Here is a 15,562-nt window from a genome sequence, read left to right as displayed (position 1 = left end):
TGTTTGTAGTCATCATTGATATCTTTTCCTTGTACAGTATGCTCGAGCCCACTTTTCAAAACTAACTTACTAAGACAGAAGTGTTCTTTTACCATAGGTCTGTCACTGATATGGTTTATCACTGATAGACCCTACAGTAAACCACCATAACACCAGTTGTCTGATGATATGCTCATTTACTATAAGGCCTATCACTAATAGAACTTATCAGTGATAGACCATATCATTGAAAGCTTGATTGATGATATATAAATAGTAAGAATAAAAACATACCTGGGTTAATTTCTTTTAGTTTCATAAAAAAGTTTGGAATCAAGGCATAAGATTCTTTTGCTTCACCATTCAAAGAATTCATAACAAGTTCCTTTGCCCTCCACGCTTTATAATAGCTAACATTTACACCAAGTTTAGTACGCATGTGAATCATAATATCATTTGGAGTCGAACGGTCAAAAGAACTAAAGTCTTTTACAATACAATCACTAATCAATGATGAAGATGCTTGTTTATGAGTAGTTTGAATAACATTTATGGAGCAATTGTGATTAGCAATATACTTCCTTAGTCGCCATAATTCCCCACCCTTGTAACGAGATGCACAGACATACCATGGACAATTATCTTGGGAGCATTTAAACTCAATAGATTTAGAATTTCATCTCGCAGTCTTGAACTCAAAGTTGTTCTTTATAGCAATGTAGTAAAATGACTTTGATAGTAGTTCCTTGCTAGCAAACATATCCTTTTCTTTCAAATCGAATGTAGAAGACAAGCTACTAACATGAATATCCATAAGAATTTGAAAATCATCATCAATGAAAGAAGAAGGCAACAAAGAACACAAATTATCCATCCCACTGTCAACAACACTAGACCATTATAAATCCATATTAGAGACATGAGCAATAGCATGGGCAACTAATGGATGTCTTGTAATTTGCCCTTTAACTAAACTTAGAAACCAAGTAACATCTTTATCTTCTTGAATTTGAACCACAGTTTGAATATCAGTGATGCCATAATCCAATAAGATTGACAATTGTATTGAAGAAGGAGATGCATCAAATCGAACTTCTCTTAATATCAAACTCACAAAATTTTCAAAACACATCATCTCATTAACCAATACACATGTAGTCTTGTAATTCAAGTAACTATTTCTATCATCCCACTGTCCACTATGAAACACTACTATTGGAAGCTTAAATCATAATTCCAAATTACTGCAGAATTAAAAAAAATAGTGTATTAGTGCTAGACGACAAAGTGTCTATCAGTGATAGACTTGTATCATAGTGTATTAGTGATAGACTTCTATCAGTGATACACTAGGATACAAGTCTATCACTATTATTAATAGAAAAAGATAGACATGTAATTCTGTAAGAAGATGAAGTCATATCAGAATAATAATAAAATGAACATGTAATTCTTTTAACCTAAAAGCATGAAATCGACAAAAAAATATTCTACAAAGATTCAAACTAAAAAATTATTAAAATTAGAGGAAACAACTAAAATCAAAGATTACAAACAGAAAAACTAAAATAAGTGGAAACAACTAAAAAGAAAGATCAAATCTAAAATCTTTAAAAAATACCTGATTACATACCAGATGATTTAATGAAAGTAGGAGAAAATAGACAATAAGATAACGACTGGTTGGAGGCGGAAGAAGGCGTCGTTGGAGGCGGAAGAAGGTGTTCTTAACGTGGAGAATGGTAAAGATGAAGAAGGGAGAAAATCTGGAGAATATATTGGAGAATGGAGAAAATCGCGTAGAAGGAGAATGGAGGAGGAGAAAGTCGCACCAATATCTTTTTAAAACAAGGGCAATATTGGAATATATTTTTAAAAAATAAAAAATTCGCTATATTTGCAAATTGTTTAATAAACTGACATATACTTAATATTTTATACCAAAATGGTTATACATTGTAAAATCTCAAAAGAAAATGACAAATTAAATAGAAACGAAACAAATGAAACTTGCTTTTCATAGTTTTTTAAAATGTGTCCACTTTTCAAAAATGTTTCTCAAACTTTAAAAACAAGAAACAAGAACCATCCTCAAACAAGTTCATTACTTTAAAAATGAAAAACGTGAACAAAAAACAAGAAGCAAAAACGTTGATCTTTAAAGTATCAAGCAAAGAACATCTAAAAGTTTTCATTTTTTCCTTTTTGATTAACCTCAAGAGTGAACTTGAGAAGAAGATGGGAACATGTGCCATTCCTTGCCTTGCCTAGGAACATGTGCCATTCCTTGCTTTGCCTATTCACCCAAGTAAAGGTAATGCTGAGAAAAGAAATATGATTCACATTTGTCTATCTTTCCATTTTGATTAAGTTTTTCATATATTGATTTCATCCCTTTTAAAATCTGTTGATTTGGCTAATTTGAATTAAAAATTTTGCATGTTAAATGTTTGAATCTCATATCAATAAATAAAGGGAGAATAGACCAAAACAAATTAAGTAAAGTGAAGCAGCATAAAACATAATATATAATATTTTTGAAGTAAAGTGAAAAAAAAGCTCAAAATATGATAATTTAAAATCAAAATGAAATCTAATTAATAATAAGAAAAGTTACACTTATAATATATTCGTGAAAGAAAGTGAGAATTTGTGGCTTTTTTACATGTAATTAATATATTTATATCCTGTGCGAAACTGTTCGTATTTTAAATATACCTACTTCTTTCATGTAATTGCTATTCCATAGTTGTCTTAGAGTATGTGTAGTTATAATGAAATTTTATCGATAAATCAATTGTAGTGACATCCAATTCCAAATGTAATTGGATTGCTTTCGACCAAGTTTACTTAAGCATGTTGAAACTTAATTTGATTATGATTGAACTTGTTCTGTTTTCGTTTAAGGTCGATCGAAAAGGATATAGGGCCGTAACAATTAATGTGACACGTTCATAGTTCTCATGATAAAAGTATCTATAATAATGGTAACATACCTAGTGAGTCTTATTTAATTTCCAAACTTAAATTTAACATCCTTTAACTCTAAAATCAAATTGCATTTGTCTATTACGAATTTGATTATAGACCAATGATACCATTATGATAAGCATGTGCCATCTCCGATTAATAATGAATTAAACCTTCTTAAGAATGGAAAGTTCTCGAATGTGTCACCCTTACCTCCTGCCATCTCCGATTAATACAATTATAAAAATTTTAAACCAAACATATGAACCTTGATGCAAAATAGCTCAAACATGTTTTGAGGCATTATAGATTTATTGCAGAGCTCCTCCACGAAGCAAGAAAGATGTAATCGGCTCAAATGTGGATATTAGTAAGTTGGAGAGTTCAATCTCTCGTGCAACAATATTAAACTAAACTAAAAAAAATTGGTAGGGAATGAAATGAAACAGAGGTTTTCACAAAAGCAAGAAAGCTGGACAATGGAGCCACCAAAAAACATTTGATTGATAGATAAGTGATTCTTCCTACCAAACCCCAACGCCAAAACGCCAAAACGCCAAAAAGATCAAAACTTCCTCATTGTATTTCACACAAAATCTCTCCTTCAGTTCTCTTCTCTCTCCTTCTCTAACCCCCATTTCTATAAAACCCTAATCCTTTCCTCTTCTAAACCTCGAACCCCTCGCCATATCCCTTCATCCCTTACCTTCTTCCCCTTTCTCTGCTTCAATTTCTGCTAATGGAGTCGCTTCTGGTTCTCAATTCCACCCCCTGCGCCTCCCCTTTGAAGCCCCACAAGCCTATAGCTGCTGCTGTTCCTCTCCGCTCTCGCCCCTCTTCGTCTCTGAGGCTTGATCCCTTGATGGGTTTTGGTGCTTGTAAGGTTTCCTTTGTTGCTAATACTTTTCAGCGTAATGGGTTTCTTTCGTCGTATCGAAAGTGTACGTTGAGTCGACGGGTTCTGGCGTTTGCTGCGTCCCATGAAGAGTCGGTATGCCAAATTCTGTTATCTTTTGTCACTTTGTTGAATTTCTAGTAGCTGATTGGAATTGGGATTAGCGTAGATTCTAGGATAATTTATGATATCTTGAGGGTGTAGGATTTTGAATATCACTAGGAGGAGGATGAGGTCTGTGGTTTAGTAATTCATGTGTATTATGAATTATACTATTGAGCAGTTAAATTAAAGTCTGGACATTTATATTTATTTAAATTATTTTAGCTCTATGACATGTGATCAGTAATTTAGCCATATCTACATTGTCCAGCCAAGCTTTGTTGAATAACGATGGCTTTTTTAGTACCCAAGGTTATTTTTATAAGCCCAACATTTGCATGAAAGATATGGTATTTCATTTATTTGAAAGGAGATGTTATCCTCCAACTCTTATGATGGTAATGATGTGCATGCATTCAAGTTTCAAGCTTGATAAATGAAGATTTTCATATTGTATATTCATTCATTTCTTTTGATGAATGCTCGGGTTTTTTTTACCAAAAATAATAATAGTCAATAATTGTCTGACTGGTTTTTGATATTCAGGTTTAGTATCACATTATCTGAGAATGGCCCGGTGCTTATTTTACTTATAAAATTATGTTTATATGCTAAACATGGTTAGTGAATTGTCAAGATAGTGTAGTTGATTATATGAATTGAATGTAGATTGATAGGCTCCTTTGTTTTCCTATTTGTCTAACTAGCATTCAGAAACTCAAGGGAAGAAAGAAGGAAAAGATTTAGACTTTGATGCTGAAAAGGCACAAGAGTTGTGGAAAAATGCTTTAGATTCCTTCAAGGAACAAGCTGTGAAGATGAAAGCAATTTCAAAGGATGCGTATGATGAATACTCTGAGAAAGCATTAGTTGCTCTGAATGAAACTTCAAAGCTTTTGAAAATTCAAGCAGATAAGGCAAAGGATGATTTGGCTTTAATAGTGCAAGAATTCAGTGAAGAAAGTAAAGAATATATTACCTCTGCCACAGAGAATTATCCTGAAGAAATCAAGGAGATTGTGGAAACATTTACTTCTCCAACTGACGACTTAAGTGATATTTCAAAAGTTCATGAATTCTATTATGGGATACCATACGGTATGTATTACAAACTTTATGGGAGGTTTGAATGGAGTAGGGTCAGCTTGGTTTTAGTACAACCATTTATTTCTGCTTCTAATTGAGTAATCCATCCAAATCAAATTTGAATTGGGAGGCAAAGAAACCTTCAGATAGAATAATTGGAAGGAATTTAATATTTGTATATATTGCAACATTGTCCTTTATAGAATCTATCTACGACTCGTTTAGTGGATGTTGTTTTTGCATCAATATATTTAGTTCTGTGGGCTTACAAAATTTCCCGCTGAGTTATTTATTTAGTATTTGTTTTTTTCCTTACTTTTTATTGCTGATGGTCTACAGGACTGGTCCTTTCTGTTGGTGGTTTTGTTTCCTTCATGCTAACGGGAAGTCTTGCTGCAATTAGATTTGGAGTGATACTTGGTGGTGCTTTGTTGGTGTTGAGTATTTTGAGCTTGCAGTCGTACAAAAGAGGACAATCACTTCCACTTGCTCTGAAGGGGCAAGCAGGTTAGTCTTCCCTTAATTCAATAACCTAACATATGTAACATTCATGGGAGCTATTTGTTTGAGTAAACATTTTGGCCCTCAATTCTATACTCTACAGCATTTAAATTTGTTTTAAAATGCTTACTTGGCAAGTATTTTTCTGTTGTCCTGTCATGATCACGTTTTCTAAGTTTTACATTCTTCATTATCTATCACCTTAAGCTACTATATCTTCGCTAGTCTGTACAAGCTTATTCAGATAAGGAGGAGGATTGTAGATTTAAGGACTATAAAGTGTGAATTGTTTTTTCTTCTTCTTCACTTAGTCATCCGATAAGTCTTTTCTAGCCTTAATTGCTGCCCACATTTCCTGAGTCCATTTCTTTTGAGTTCATCAGTTTTGAGTCATTTGATCAGTTTTATTTTCTTAGAAGGAATTTTTTAAACTTTCAAGAATTTTTTTGTAACAGTGATTGCAAGTATTCTATTTCTCAGAGAGTTGCGCTTGCTGTTTCAGGTGAGAACTCTCGACACTAACTAAAGGTTATCTTTACATGAAGAATGACTCTTTTCTTTCTTTTCTTATACTTTGTTTTTTTTTTTTTTTTAATTTCTCATTCTCTCTTTCTTGATGCAGAGACCATCATTTTTTAGTCTTCCGACTACTTTGATCAGGTTTATGTCTTTTCTTACTTCATTCTTCTCATGTTCATTATTTCAATTCCTTCTACATTGCTTAAAGGTTTGTTGGCTGAGAGTTCTTTTTGTGCAGTGCAACTATGGTCACACTATATTTCTATAGGATCGCTCTGGATGCTCGCATCAAAAAGGGAAAAGATTTCAGGACAGAATGAAAACCAGTCAGGTGAGTTGCTTTTTATGCACATATGGACACTCGGATGGATGGAAGGTCGACAGATAAAGGCCATTGTGACAGTCTATCTAGATATGCCCGACCAATCATTTTAATGGAGAGCGTTCCCTGAATTTCTGCCCTGATTCAGTTTTCTTTCTACTTGTAGGAGAAACTTTACCAGATCTCCATATCTTCACGATCTGAAAACCACAGTTAGCATACTTGAAGAGAATAGTTTCTGCTTGTTCAGTTTAAAAAAAAACCTTTGAAAGAAATGGTATGATGCTGCTAAGGCTAAGAGTTCCAAGGAAGTAGACTATGAAGTTGAAGTTTGATTGGGAAAAAGGGTATGGAAATTTGGATTATGATTAGGTTTGATGGTAGGGTAGTATCTTACATTTATCTGTTGCTAGCTGGCTTTTAAGAGCATCAAAGAAATGGATTTAATATTTCTTTCTTTCTTTCTTTCTTTCTTTCTTTCTTTCTTTCTTTCTTTTCTTTTTGAGAGTTCATTTTCTCTTTTATTGAGTGTCGACAAGACAACAATGTGAAGGAGCCAGCTGAGTTGAAGAGGTGGTTGGAAAAAACTGGCAACTCCCAAGTAATTTGAATGTGTTTTTAAGTTTTGTCGACTCCATTTGTACTAAAAATAATTGTAAAACCATCGAGAGAAATGAATCCATATGATTTGATGTGGTTTCCTAATTTTGTTGTCTTTCCACTATTGGATCTCACCTATACTTTTTCCCCACGGTTGGTTTTCTTTAAATTGAATTTTTGAGTTAGCAAGGTTAGTTTCAAGAAAAAGCAGCACCACCATATAGTTCAACTGGTTAAGACTTCTACCCAAGAGTAATAGAAGTTCATATCTACTCAACATTTGGGGAGATGTCCCTGCTAATGCTTTCAAGATCATGTTCCTAATCGATACTGGGTTTTCCTGAAAAACTCATAATCGCCAACTTCAATTAGGTAAAGTGTGCTACAATAGGCTATTTGCAGTTTCAGTCTTAAAGTTTATGATAGCTTTTTCAACTATTATAATCCTGATATTCTACACTACAAATATAATGTAGAGTCTAGACTAAACTGGTCAATACTTCAAACAAACTATTGTAGGAAAGAAATCCAGTGTCAAATATCATGTGTTCCTCTGGGCTTCTGTTTTGAAGACCTATTGTAAATATTTCCTTGATATCATTTTACTTCGATGGAACCTCTTCTTTTAGTTGAGATATTTTGGTGAGCTTACTTTTTCTTTTTTTTTTTATATCCTTATATCCTTTCATTTTCTTCAAAGAACACAACTGTTGTAATTTGCAAAATACTAGACCTAACGAACAATAATAAACACAAATCAGTAGTCTCACATGCTCAAAATTCCATGAAAAAATCAAGGCAATGGATGTGAAAATGAAAGATTCTAACTGTTTCATGTTAATTTCTTTCTCATTTGATGTCTAAGCTAAAATGGTTACAATGCACAAAAAGAGGTGAATAAAACCCAAAGGTGTATGTTAGTGTTGTACTTTCCATCACACTTGCTCATTCCTTATGTTGATGCGTAAAAATTTCTCAAATCTTTACAAGGGTTAAAAAAAACAAATAAGGAACCAAAAAAAAGAAAAGAAAAGAAAAGAAAAAAAAGGAAAGAAAACCCCCTATTATATACTTTAATTCAATCTCTCCTTTCTCTTTCAAACTGTGTACGTTCTTTTTACCTCAGCACCCTAAAATATCATATGATACAGTATCGCATAATTCAGCATTAGTTTCATCCTTCTCCAATCCAACCAAAAAACAAAACATAAACCCTACACAACTCGAGATCCCTCCTCCACTTCAGACACGAATTAACGCATCCTTTTTGAATAATCATCACCCCAACCAGAGAACATACCATTTCGTGGGGCATTCCATCTTCTCTCATCTTCATATCACACCCGACTCCAAATTCTGTGGATCCAACTCTCGTGATGCACGTGTGTCTGAGGACGAACTGAAAACATTTGTATCATAAGACCTTCCTAAAGCACCTTCTTAAGCCTTCAGAGTGGATATCTATCCTCAAAGTATAATTAACTAAAAGAATTCATCTATGTCCAAGGAAAAAAATGCATCACTTGGCATGTCCAACTTTCAAAGTTACAATCACGCATGTGTACCCACAGGGGGAAGCCATCTGCAAATGAATTTTTGCTCACAAAGATGGTAAAGTAGACACGTGTTAATTGGAATCTCGATCTCGCTTTGAGCCTATTTGTTCTCGACCTTTTCGTTTTCTCAGTACCTCGGCTTCTCTGGCTATCTGAATATCTGAGGGCCAAAATCTTTGATTCACAACTTTGAATAGATAACGTGGAAGCAATGCTACAACTATTATGAGCAATATAGTCAGCCAATAGGTTGGAGACTTAGCCAGATGAAAGATCGTCCTACAAAACAACAACAAATAAAAAAGGTCAATCATGCAAGTAAATACATCAGACGGACTCCTAGACACTTTCACATAAATAAGATGAGATCATCAAGATTTGGTACAAGAAACCAACCAGTAGTTAGGAAAAACGGGTATAGAATCCAACACCACCATGCAAGCATATGTTATGACTATGGATCCCCAGACTGCAGCATGTGTAATATATACCCAACGTTGAACGTCCATCGCCAAGTGTACATTTACAAGGATAACAACTGCTATCGTCCACAAACTTCCCAAGCTCCATATATCAATTGTACTCTCCTTGTAAATGTACAAAGGAACATAGAAGAGAACAAGACTCTGCCACAGGGTATCAATCATTGTGAACCAAAAGAGACGCAAATTGTATGCCTCCTGTCTATGACCAGCACCATAGAGCATAGGATACTGGAGTAAGGTTTTGTGACTCAAGTCTTTGTCCAGAATACCAACAAAAATAGTAGGAATAGACGTATAAATAACGGAGTAAAACACACTACTCCAATCAGTCAAAGCTGAAGTTGTTGAGAATGCCGTGCATAGAATGTACCTAAGGAATACAAAATAAAAGGGCACATCAATAATGCATAATTTCATCAGCAGATGATATGTTCCGGATTTGGAGAGAAGGGAAGCCATAAAATGCAGAATTTTGTTTTTTTTTTCTTTAAAAAGACCACCATTGCAAGAGTTGGTGTCATGTTGTCAAGATGTAATTTATGCATGAACTAGCATATAAAATCATAGCACAAACTGCACCTTCCATTATGAAATAATTTACTTCCCAAGTTCATCAGATGACGTATAGTATGACTGACAAGCAGTACTTTGTTGATGTTTTGGAATGCATGTATCAATTGACGCAAAAAGACACTTATCATACCAGAATAGCATCAAGACAAAAACGGCATTGCGGTAAAAGTTGTAAAGAACCATGTAGCCTACACGCTGATAGTTCCAATGTCCATGTACTAGTAGTAATCTTTTCAAAAAGCGAAATTGTCCCATGGCAAAATCAGATGCCATAACTGCTTGACGCCCTTCCTGTCCACATATACCAACACCCACATCGGCCATCTGAATCATTGAGACATCATTGGCCCCTAAAAGAATTGCAATTGAAAGCATTTCTCAGTCAACAAACAGAGGTCGTGATATTTAAGAAGTTAGAGAAAAAATCTTACCATCTCCAATTGCCAATGTCATATCATCAGTTCTACTCTTGATCAAATCAACAATTCCAGCTTTCTGCAGAGGAGCGACACGACAGCATAGCACAACATCGCATGAAGTCGCAAGGTCAAAAAGCTGCCATAGAATAAGAAACATTTCAACAATCATTAACAAGGTTTGAAGTATTAGAATGATATTTACTGACACTGCAATGTAAAGGTTCTGAAAGGTAACAATAAGATTCTTGCCTCCAACTCCAATTCCTTCTCCAAAATGTACACCAAACTGTTTCCATCGATTATTAGAGCTAGTGGTTTATCAGTTACGTCTTCTTTCCCTTCACTAAAGTCTGACATACTAGATGTCTCTGGTATATCATGATCATGACATTCATTCTCACAATTCCTAAGCTTCGGCCTTTGGCTTCCACACTGTGTTGATTTAATACCATATTTTGCCATAGCATCAGCTAAAAGTTGCCTGCAATCATTCTCTGAATTTCCATTGATAACTATTGACTGCATATCAGAAGTCAGCAGTTTGCAGGAGAGACCAATTGATATGGCTGTCTCCTGCTTATCTCCAGTCAGAATCCAAACCTTTATTCCTGCCTGTCGAAGAGATTCAATAGCTTCAGGTACACCATCTTGAAGCTTGTCCTCGATGGCAGTTGCACCCAAAAGCTTTAGATCGCATTCTATAAGGGCTGCTGTCTGACGTAGTTTTACTGCTCTTTCAGTTAAAGAAGTACTGGCATCCTCATATCTGCTCTGCCACAACTCAAATTCAGAATCATTTAGATCTCTTGCAGCAACTACAAGTGTTCGCAAACCTTCCATTGAATATTCACACAAATGGTTCTGAGTAGTCTGCTGGATAAATTCATCCCTATCAGAGTCAATGCCTATAATATTCAACATCGAAGTATCGGCACCTTTTACCAGCACCTTTATAGTGTTGTCAGGGAATCTGATGACGACAGACATTCTTTTTCGAACACTATCAAACTCATGTAAACCCAAAACGTCTAACCTAGAATCCACAAAAAAAAAAAAAAAAAAAAAAAAAAAAAAAGAGAGAGAGAGAAAAAGACAGGATGTTATGTTGTATGGAACAAACTATCATAAAAATCATTCAAACACAACATAACAGGATATGAATAAAAAATAATTAGACAAGCTAAGAATTAAAATTAGAAAGCAAAGGATTATCTACCTTAAGTCCTCACCATTGACATCAATAACAATATGCCCAGATGTGCGCTCGAAAAGGGTATATCCATAAGCAGAGGCTGCAGCAACTAGTGCTTGCTCATCAGGGGATTCCCCCTGATAATCAATAGTTTCAAAACCCTCCTCGAGCAATTCACCATTTGCATAATTAGATCTGTCATCCATGTGAATAGGAATTACAGTATTGCATGCAGCCAATGTAAGAAAAAATTCATGTGCAGCAATCTTTTCATCTCCGTTTAGGTCCTTGTGCAACAATTTGATAAGTTCAGTATCAACAGCAACTTCAGATTTAAGTTTCCACCTCCTCCTGCCTAATGTTGCTGTTACAAAAAGATCACACTAGATGAAGGAAAAAGAAAGACAAAACATGATATGATCTCGAAATTTCATCTACCAGAAGGTTTAGATAACTCAAGGTAGGACATCACAGGACATAGGCTGGTCATCTTTTGGAGATCATACTGACACAAGACGCTAGAACTAATTGTATTTCTCATTCGACTTCATTCTTATTAACTTTGGGAATTATGTTCCAAACCCCCACCTTTTAAACTCTGTAGAATATAGATATACCATACTCCTGAACAGGAAAAACGTTATGATAGTAGTTTGTAAAATTGAAAATTGAGTCCACCAACAAGCAAGAAAAGGCCCTTCCATACAAATCTTTTTATGTTTATACCATATTCGAAGAAACACCAATTAAGAGACAAACTTCGAAAAACGTAAGATTTCCCTTGGAAAAAAATGTAAGCTCAATAACAAACATGCAAACAGATATTTCCTTCACTAAAAAAATTAAAAACCGAGCAATAAAAGATAGAGAACAGTCGTAGAGAAATTTAGTACACTTGCAATGTATACATTTAGAAAGTTGTGCAAAAAAATTATTATAATAAGAGCGACAACAACAATACTTGATACGTTATCAAACGCCAAGCTAAAAGAAAGGCAGGAAAGTCGGGAGACACAAACCAACGGCAATTGCATTGGCAGCTTAACGTGGGTTATCTCTATAAGTTCACCCAAACATGGATAACAAAATTATGACGATGGTATCAGTGAAATTATTTTCCGTACCTGGGATGGAATACAGCATTGATGGATATTCCTCAGACAAGTTGTTCCCGTAATTCTTCCCATGCACACTTGCCCTTTTAAATTCCATTTTGTTTTCCGTAAGTGTTCCTGTTTTATCAGAAAATACATAGCGAACTTGACCAAGATCCTCATTGATATTCAATGATCTGCACTGGAACCTTGAGGAAGAGGCTCTGCAGTACATGTGCTTATCTTCAATCATGAAATATGACTGGCCCAGTCTCACCATCTCCATTGTAATATAAAGGGATATTGGTATCATAATCTGAAACACTATAATAGAACTCAAGAAGGAGAAAAATGTCTCCATAGGTATTCCATAAAACCTATACCTCTTACCATTATCAGCCCCATTTGTGAAATACCTTTTCCTATAATATGGCAAGGTATCAAGCCGTTCCTTGTGCCGAACAAGCCATAAGCCCATTCCAAGGGCCACAACTAGACACATGATAAAGAGGAAAATTGACAACCACAATGTTTCCCGGTTCATGTAACCCTCCAGTTTACTTCGCTTGGCAGGAGACATTGCACTGTTTAACATGGCTTTTGTCTCTTGCCCAGCATAGACAACCACCCCAATAATCCATTCAGTGTTCTTCAGCTGACAACCACGCAAGACTATGTTTGATTGACTGAGCGGAAATTTATGGCTGTTGAACTCCATATTGGCAGTGAACTCATAGATGTTCCTATTAGGTTGTTCACATCGAATAAGACCAGAATATGAACACCCTTCAGCGACTGCAGATGCTGTTTCCTGCCTAGCATACCTTGTTTTCAAGTTTGACTCACCATCCAAATTCATCGTTTGGATGTAAGCAAGGCCACTAGGATCACTTGTCCCCAATAAAACCATGTCACAAGGAATGACTTCATCAGCACAAATCTTTACAACTTCACCTGCACGTATTTTTTTCCATACTTTCAATCGAAAATCATCAGACTGAAACACCAAAGCCTGTCTATTGTTCTCATTACGATCAGATCTGTGTCTACGCCAATCCTCATAACCATCTTTAATAGCTGTGACACAGAGCACAAACAGAAGGGGAAAAAGAGATACCGTTCTCCCAAAGACTGCCAAAGGTGGAAGCTGGTTAAGCGCGGCAATAGCAAGAAAATAAAGATAGGCTACCCGGTGGAACTGAATAAAGAGGTTCTTTGGCAAGAAAGTAATCAATGTGTACTTGCTGGTGGTTATCTCATTTCCAGTGAACTCATACTTGTCATTGGTTCTCCTTGGATCATTGATGTATATCAACCTAGGATTATCGTCATGCTGTAAATTATCCTCAAACTGCATACTCTTATGACGACTTCTTTGCGCTTTATGCAACTTCTCCTGGACCCTAGAAAGTTCGAAGCTTTCAGGGTTATTATCATTAATATTATGCATCTCCATTGCACCCCACGAGACCAGGCGTCTTCTATCCTGGGTGGGGTAGCCAGAAGAAAACTGCTGAGAAAGCAGAGAGCCAACAGTAGAAAACTGCCTCTTCCTAGAAAGCGAAGTAGACCTTCTGAGGCAATTCTCTCCACTCCAAGCGTTATCTCCAAAAGGGCTGGCGCAGTTTTCCTTCACATCCACAATGTCACTATGACCATCGTCGTAACTGGAAGAGGTGAAGGAAGCACTGCGACATAGACAACCAACCGAACCACGATTTCGAGATTTGGATCTGTATTCAATAACTGAGGGAGATTCTGATGAAGCCAGCAAGGGCTGACCAGATGTCATAAATTATCTTTTGACCACATTAGGGAGTCTCACGTACAAATCAAACGAAGCCCCAGTGAACATTAAACCTTTCATCCCAACTCCATCCAAGCAAACCACAGAAAACCAAAAGAGTTTAATCTCCATCTCACCAAGAATCCGCATCCCATCATCCTCCTAAACCCATATTTCTTGTTCTATCCAACAATCTATTCCAACGTCCACGCCTCAGCGACTAAAGGTCAGCATGATTCAAATAAAATCAAATAAATAATTTCATAAAAAATCCTCAAACGTTAAGACGAAAAATCCCTCTGCCTGAAAGTGAAGAAGACAGAGAAATATATTGGAAGGGCTTAACAATGGCGACACACATTCAAACTCCTGCCTTTCCCTCGGACACCATTTCCAATTAACAAGAAAAAGTGAAACTTACACGCAAGAAGAAATCAGATCAGAGACCGGCCTTGAACAGAGGCCCATAGAAATCTGATAAAAGAGGAATCAATGATAGACAAACAGCTCGATTCGACGAAGTATTGACAACGCTCCCTCGTGGATCCAAAACAACAGCACACCACCTTAACGATTCCCCAAGCACGCAATGCCAAAAAACTAGATATCAAATGAGACAAACACGAATTAATAACCAACCCTAAACCTAAAAAACCAAAACCCACATAAAAATTTATCCCCTTTCATTTTTTTTTTTCAAAAAAAAACTCCCAAATCAAATCAGACCCAGATACGCAATCATCACAAAAACCGCAAAAAAGAAAAAGGAAATGCAAAAAAAGGGTAAAATTAAAGAGAAAGAAAGAAGATAGGTACCTGTAACTGTGTAAGAAGGGTATGAAAGAGAAGGGGTTATCGTCTCGGAATTGATGAAAGAAAGTAAAAGGAGCAGAGAGATCAGAAGGGCCTTCAATGCACTGAATACGAAATCATAGTGAAAAATGGGAGAGAAGTGAGAGAGAGAAGAAAGGGGGTGGATCGGAGGATCTCCCACCTGAAATGGGTAGGAAAGAAATCGTGGGGTGGGGCGGGAAGATCAAATCAAAAACAAAACACCGAAAAGAAAAAAGGAATAAATTAAGAAACTGGGGAAGAGGGATAAGAATAGAAAAGGGGGGAAAGGGAAAGAATTGGAGAGAGAGAAGTGGTAAGAGCGAGGAAATCGCAGAGAGAGAGAATCGGAAAACCACCAATTAGAAAAGGAAAGAAGCTATGCATTTGGAAATGGGTTTGTGTTTTGATTGAATTTGCTGCTGTGATTTAGTTTCTTCCATGGATGGATCAGATGACTGGTTGGCTCCCTTCACTGAATACGGCACCGTCTCCTCCTCTTCCCCTCCACTTTCTTTTTTTTCTTTTTTGTTTGTTTGTTTGTTTGTTACGCTCTCTTTCTTTTTAACTTATCATCTTCTCTTCTTCTTGTCCCAATTTTTACTTCTTTCTCTTCTTCAACCTTTCTTCTTCCTTCAAATCGATTTTTCTC

General features: G+C 35.9%; 2 protein-coding genes across 5 annotated transcripts; one reads left to right on the top strand and one right to left on the bottom strand.

The window, feature by feature from the left end:
* Positions 1-3,361: 3,361 nt before the first annotated feature.
* Positions 3,362-7,079, top strand: LOC103501466 (protein FATTY ACID EXPORT 3, chloroplastic). 3 transcript variants are annotated; one of them, XM_008465040.3, is made up of 7 exons: positions 3,362-3,940; positions 4,654-5,044; positions 5,372-5,539; positions 5,989-6,035; positions 6,156-6,193; positions 6,291-6,383; positions 6,541-7,079. In XM_008465040.3, exons 1-6 carry the CDS (start codon positions 3,689-3,691, stop codon positions 6,370-6,372), a joined length of 978 nt encoding a protein of 325 aa, XP_008463262.1. In that variant the 5' UTR covers positions 3,362-3,688; the 3' UTR covers positions 6,373-6,383; positions 6,541-7,079. The 3 variants fall into 3 exon arrangements, with proteins under 3 accessions (XP_008463262.1, XP_050944431.1, XP_050944432.1); XM_051088474.1 differs by having other exon boundaries at positions 3,460-3,940; positions 6,291-7,079; XM_051088475.1 differs by lacking the exons at positions 5,989-6,035; positions 6,156-6,193; positions 6,291-6,383; positions 6,541-7,079 and adding an exon at positions 6,036-6,061 and having other exon boundaries at positions 3,475-3,940.
* A 789-nt stretch (positions 7,080-7,868) lies between these two features.
* On the bottom strand, positions 7,869-15,562 carry LOC103501467 (phospholipid-transporting ATPase 1-like). Of its 2 annotated transcripts, XM_008465042.3 has the most exons (9): positions 14,896-15,562; positions 14,501-14,679; positions 12,324-14,382; positions 11,224-11,563; positions 10,257-11,040; positions 10,020-10,143; positions 9,719-9,938; positions 8,927-9,385; positions 7,869-8,809 (listed from the first exon to the last, which is right to left on the bottom strand). In XM_008465042.3, the coding sequence occupies exons 3-9, from the start codon at positions 14,083-14,085 to the stop codon at positions 8,602-8,604; spliced, it is 3,897 nt and encodes a 1,298-aa protein (XP_008463264.1). In that variant the 5' UTR covers positions 14,086-14,382; positions 14,501-14,679; positions 14,896-15,562; the 3' UTR covers positions 7,869-8,601. The 2 variants fall into 2 exon arrangements, with proteins under 2 accessions (XP_008463264.1, XP_050944430.1); XM_051088473.1 differs by having other exon boundaries at positions 12,324-14,679.

The sequence above is a fragment of the Cucumis melo genome, chromosome 8 (genome assembly GCF_025177605.1).
Source record: "Cucumis melo cultivar AY chromosome 8, USDA_Cmelo_AY_1.0, whole genome shotgun sequence".
Lineage (NCBI taxonomy): Eukaryota > Viridiplantae > Streptophyta > Magnoliopsida > Cucurbitales > Cucurbitaceae > Cucumis > Cucumis melo.
The sequence above is the reverse complement of the archived record's forward strand: the minus strand, read 5'-3'. Positions and strand labels throughout refer to the sequence as shown.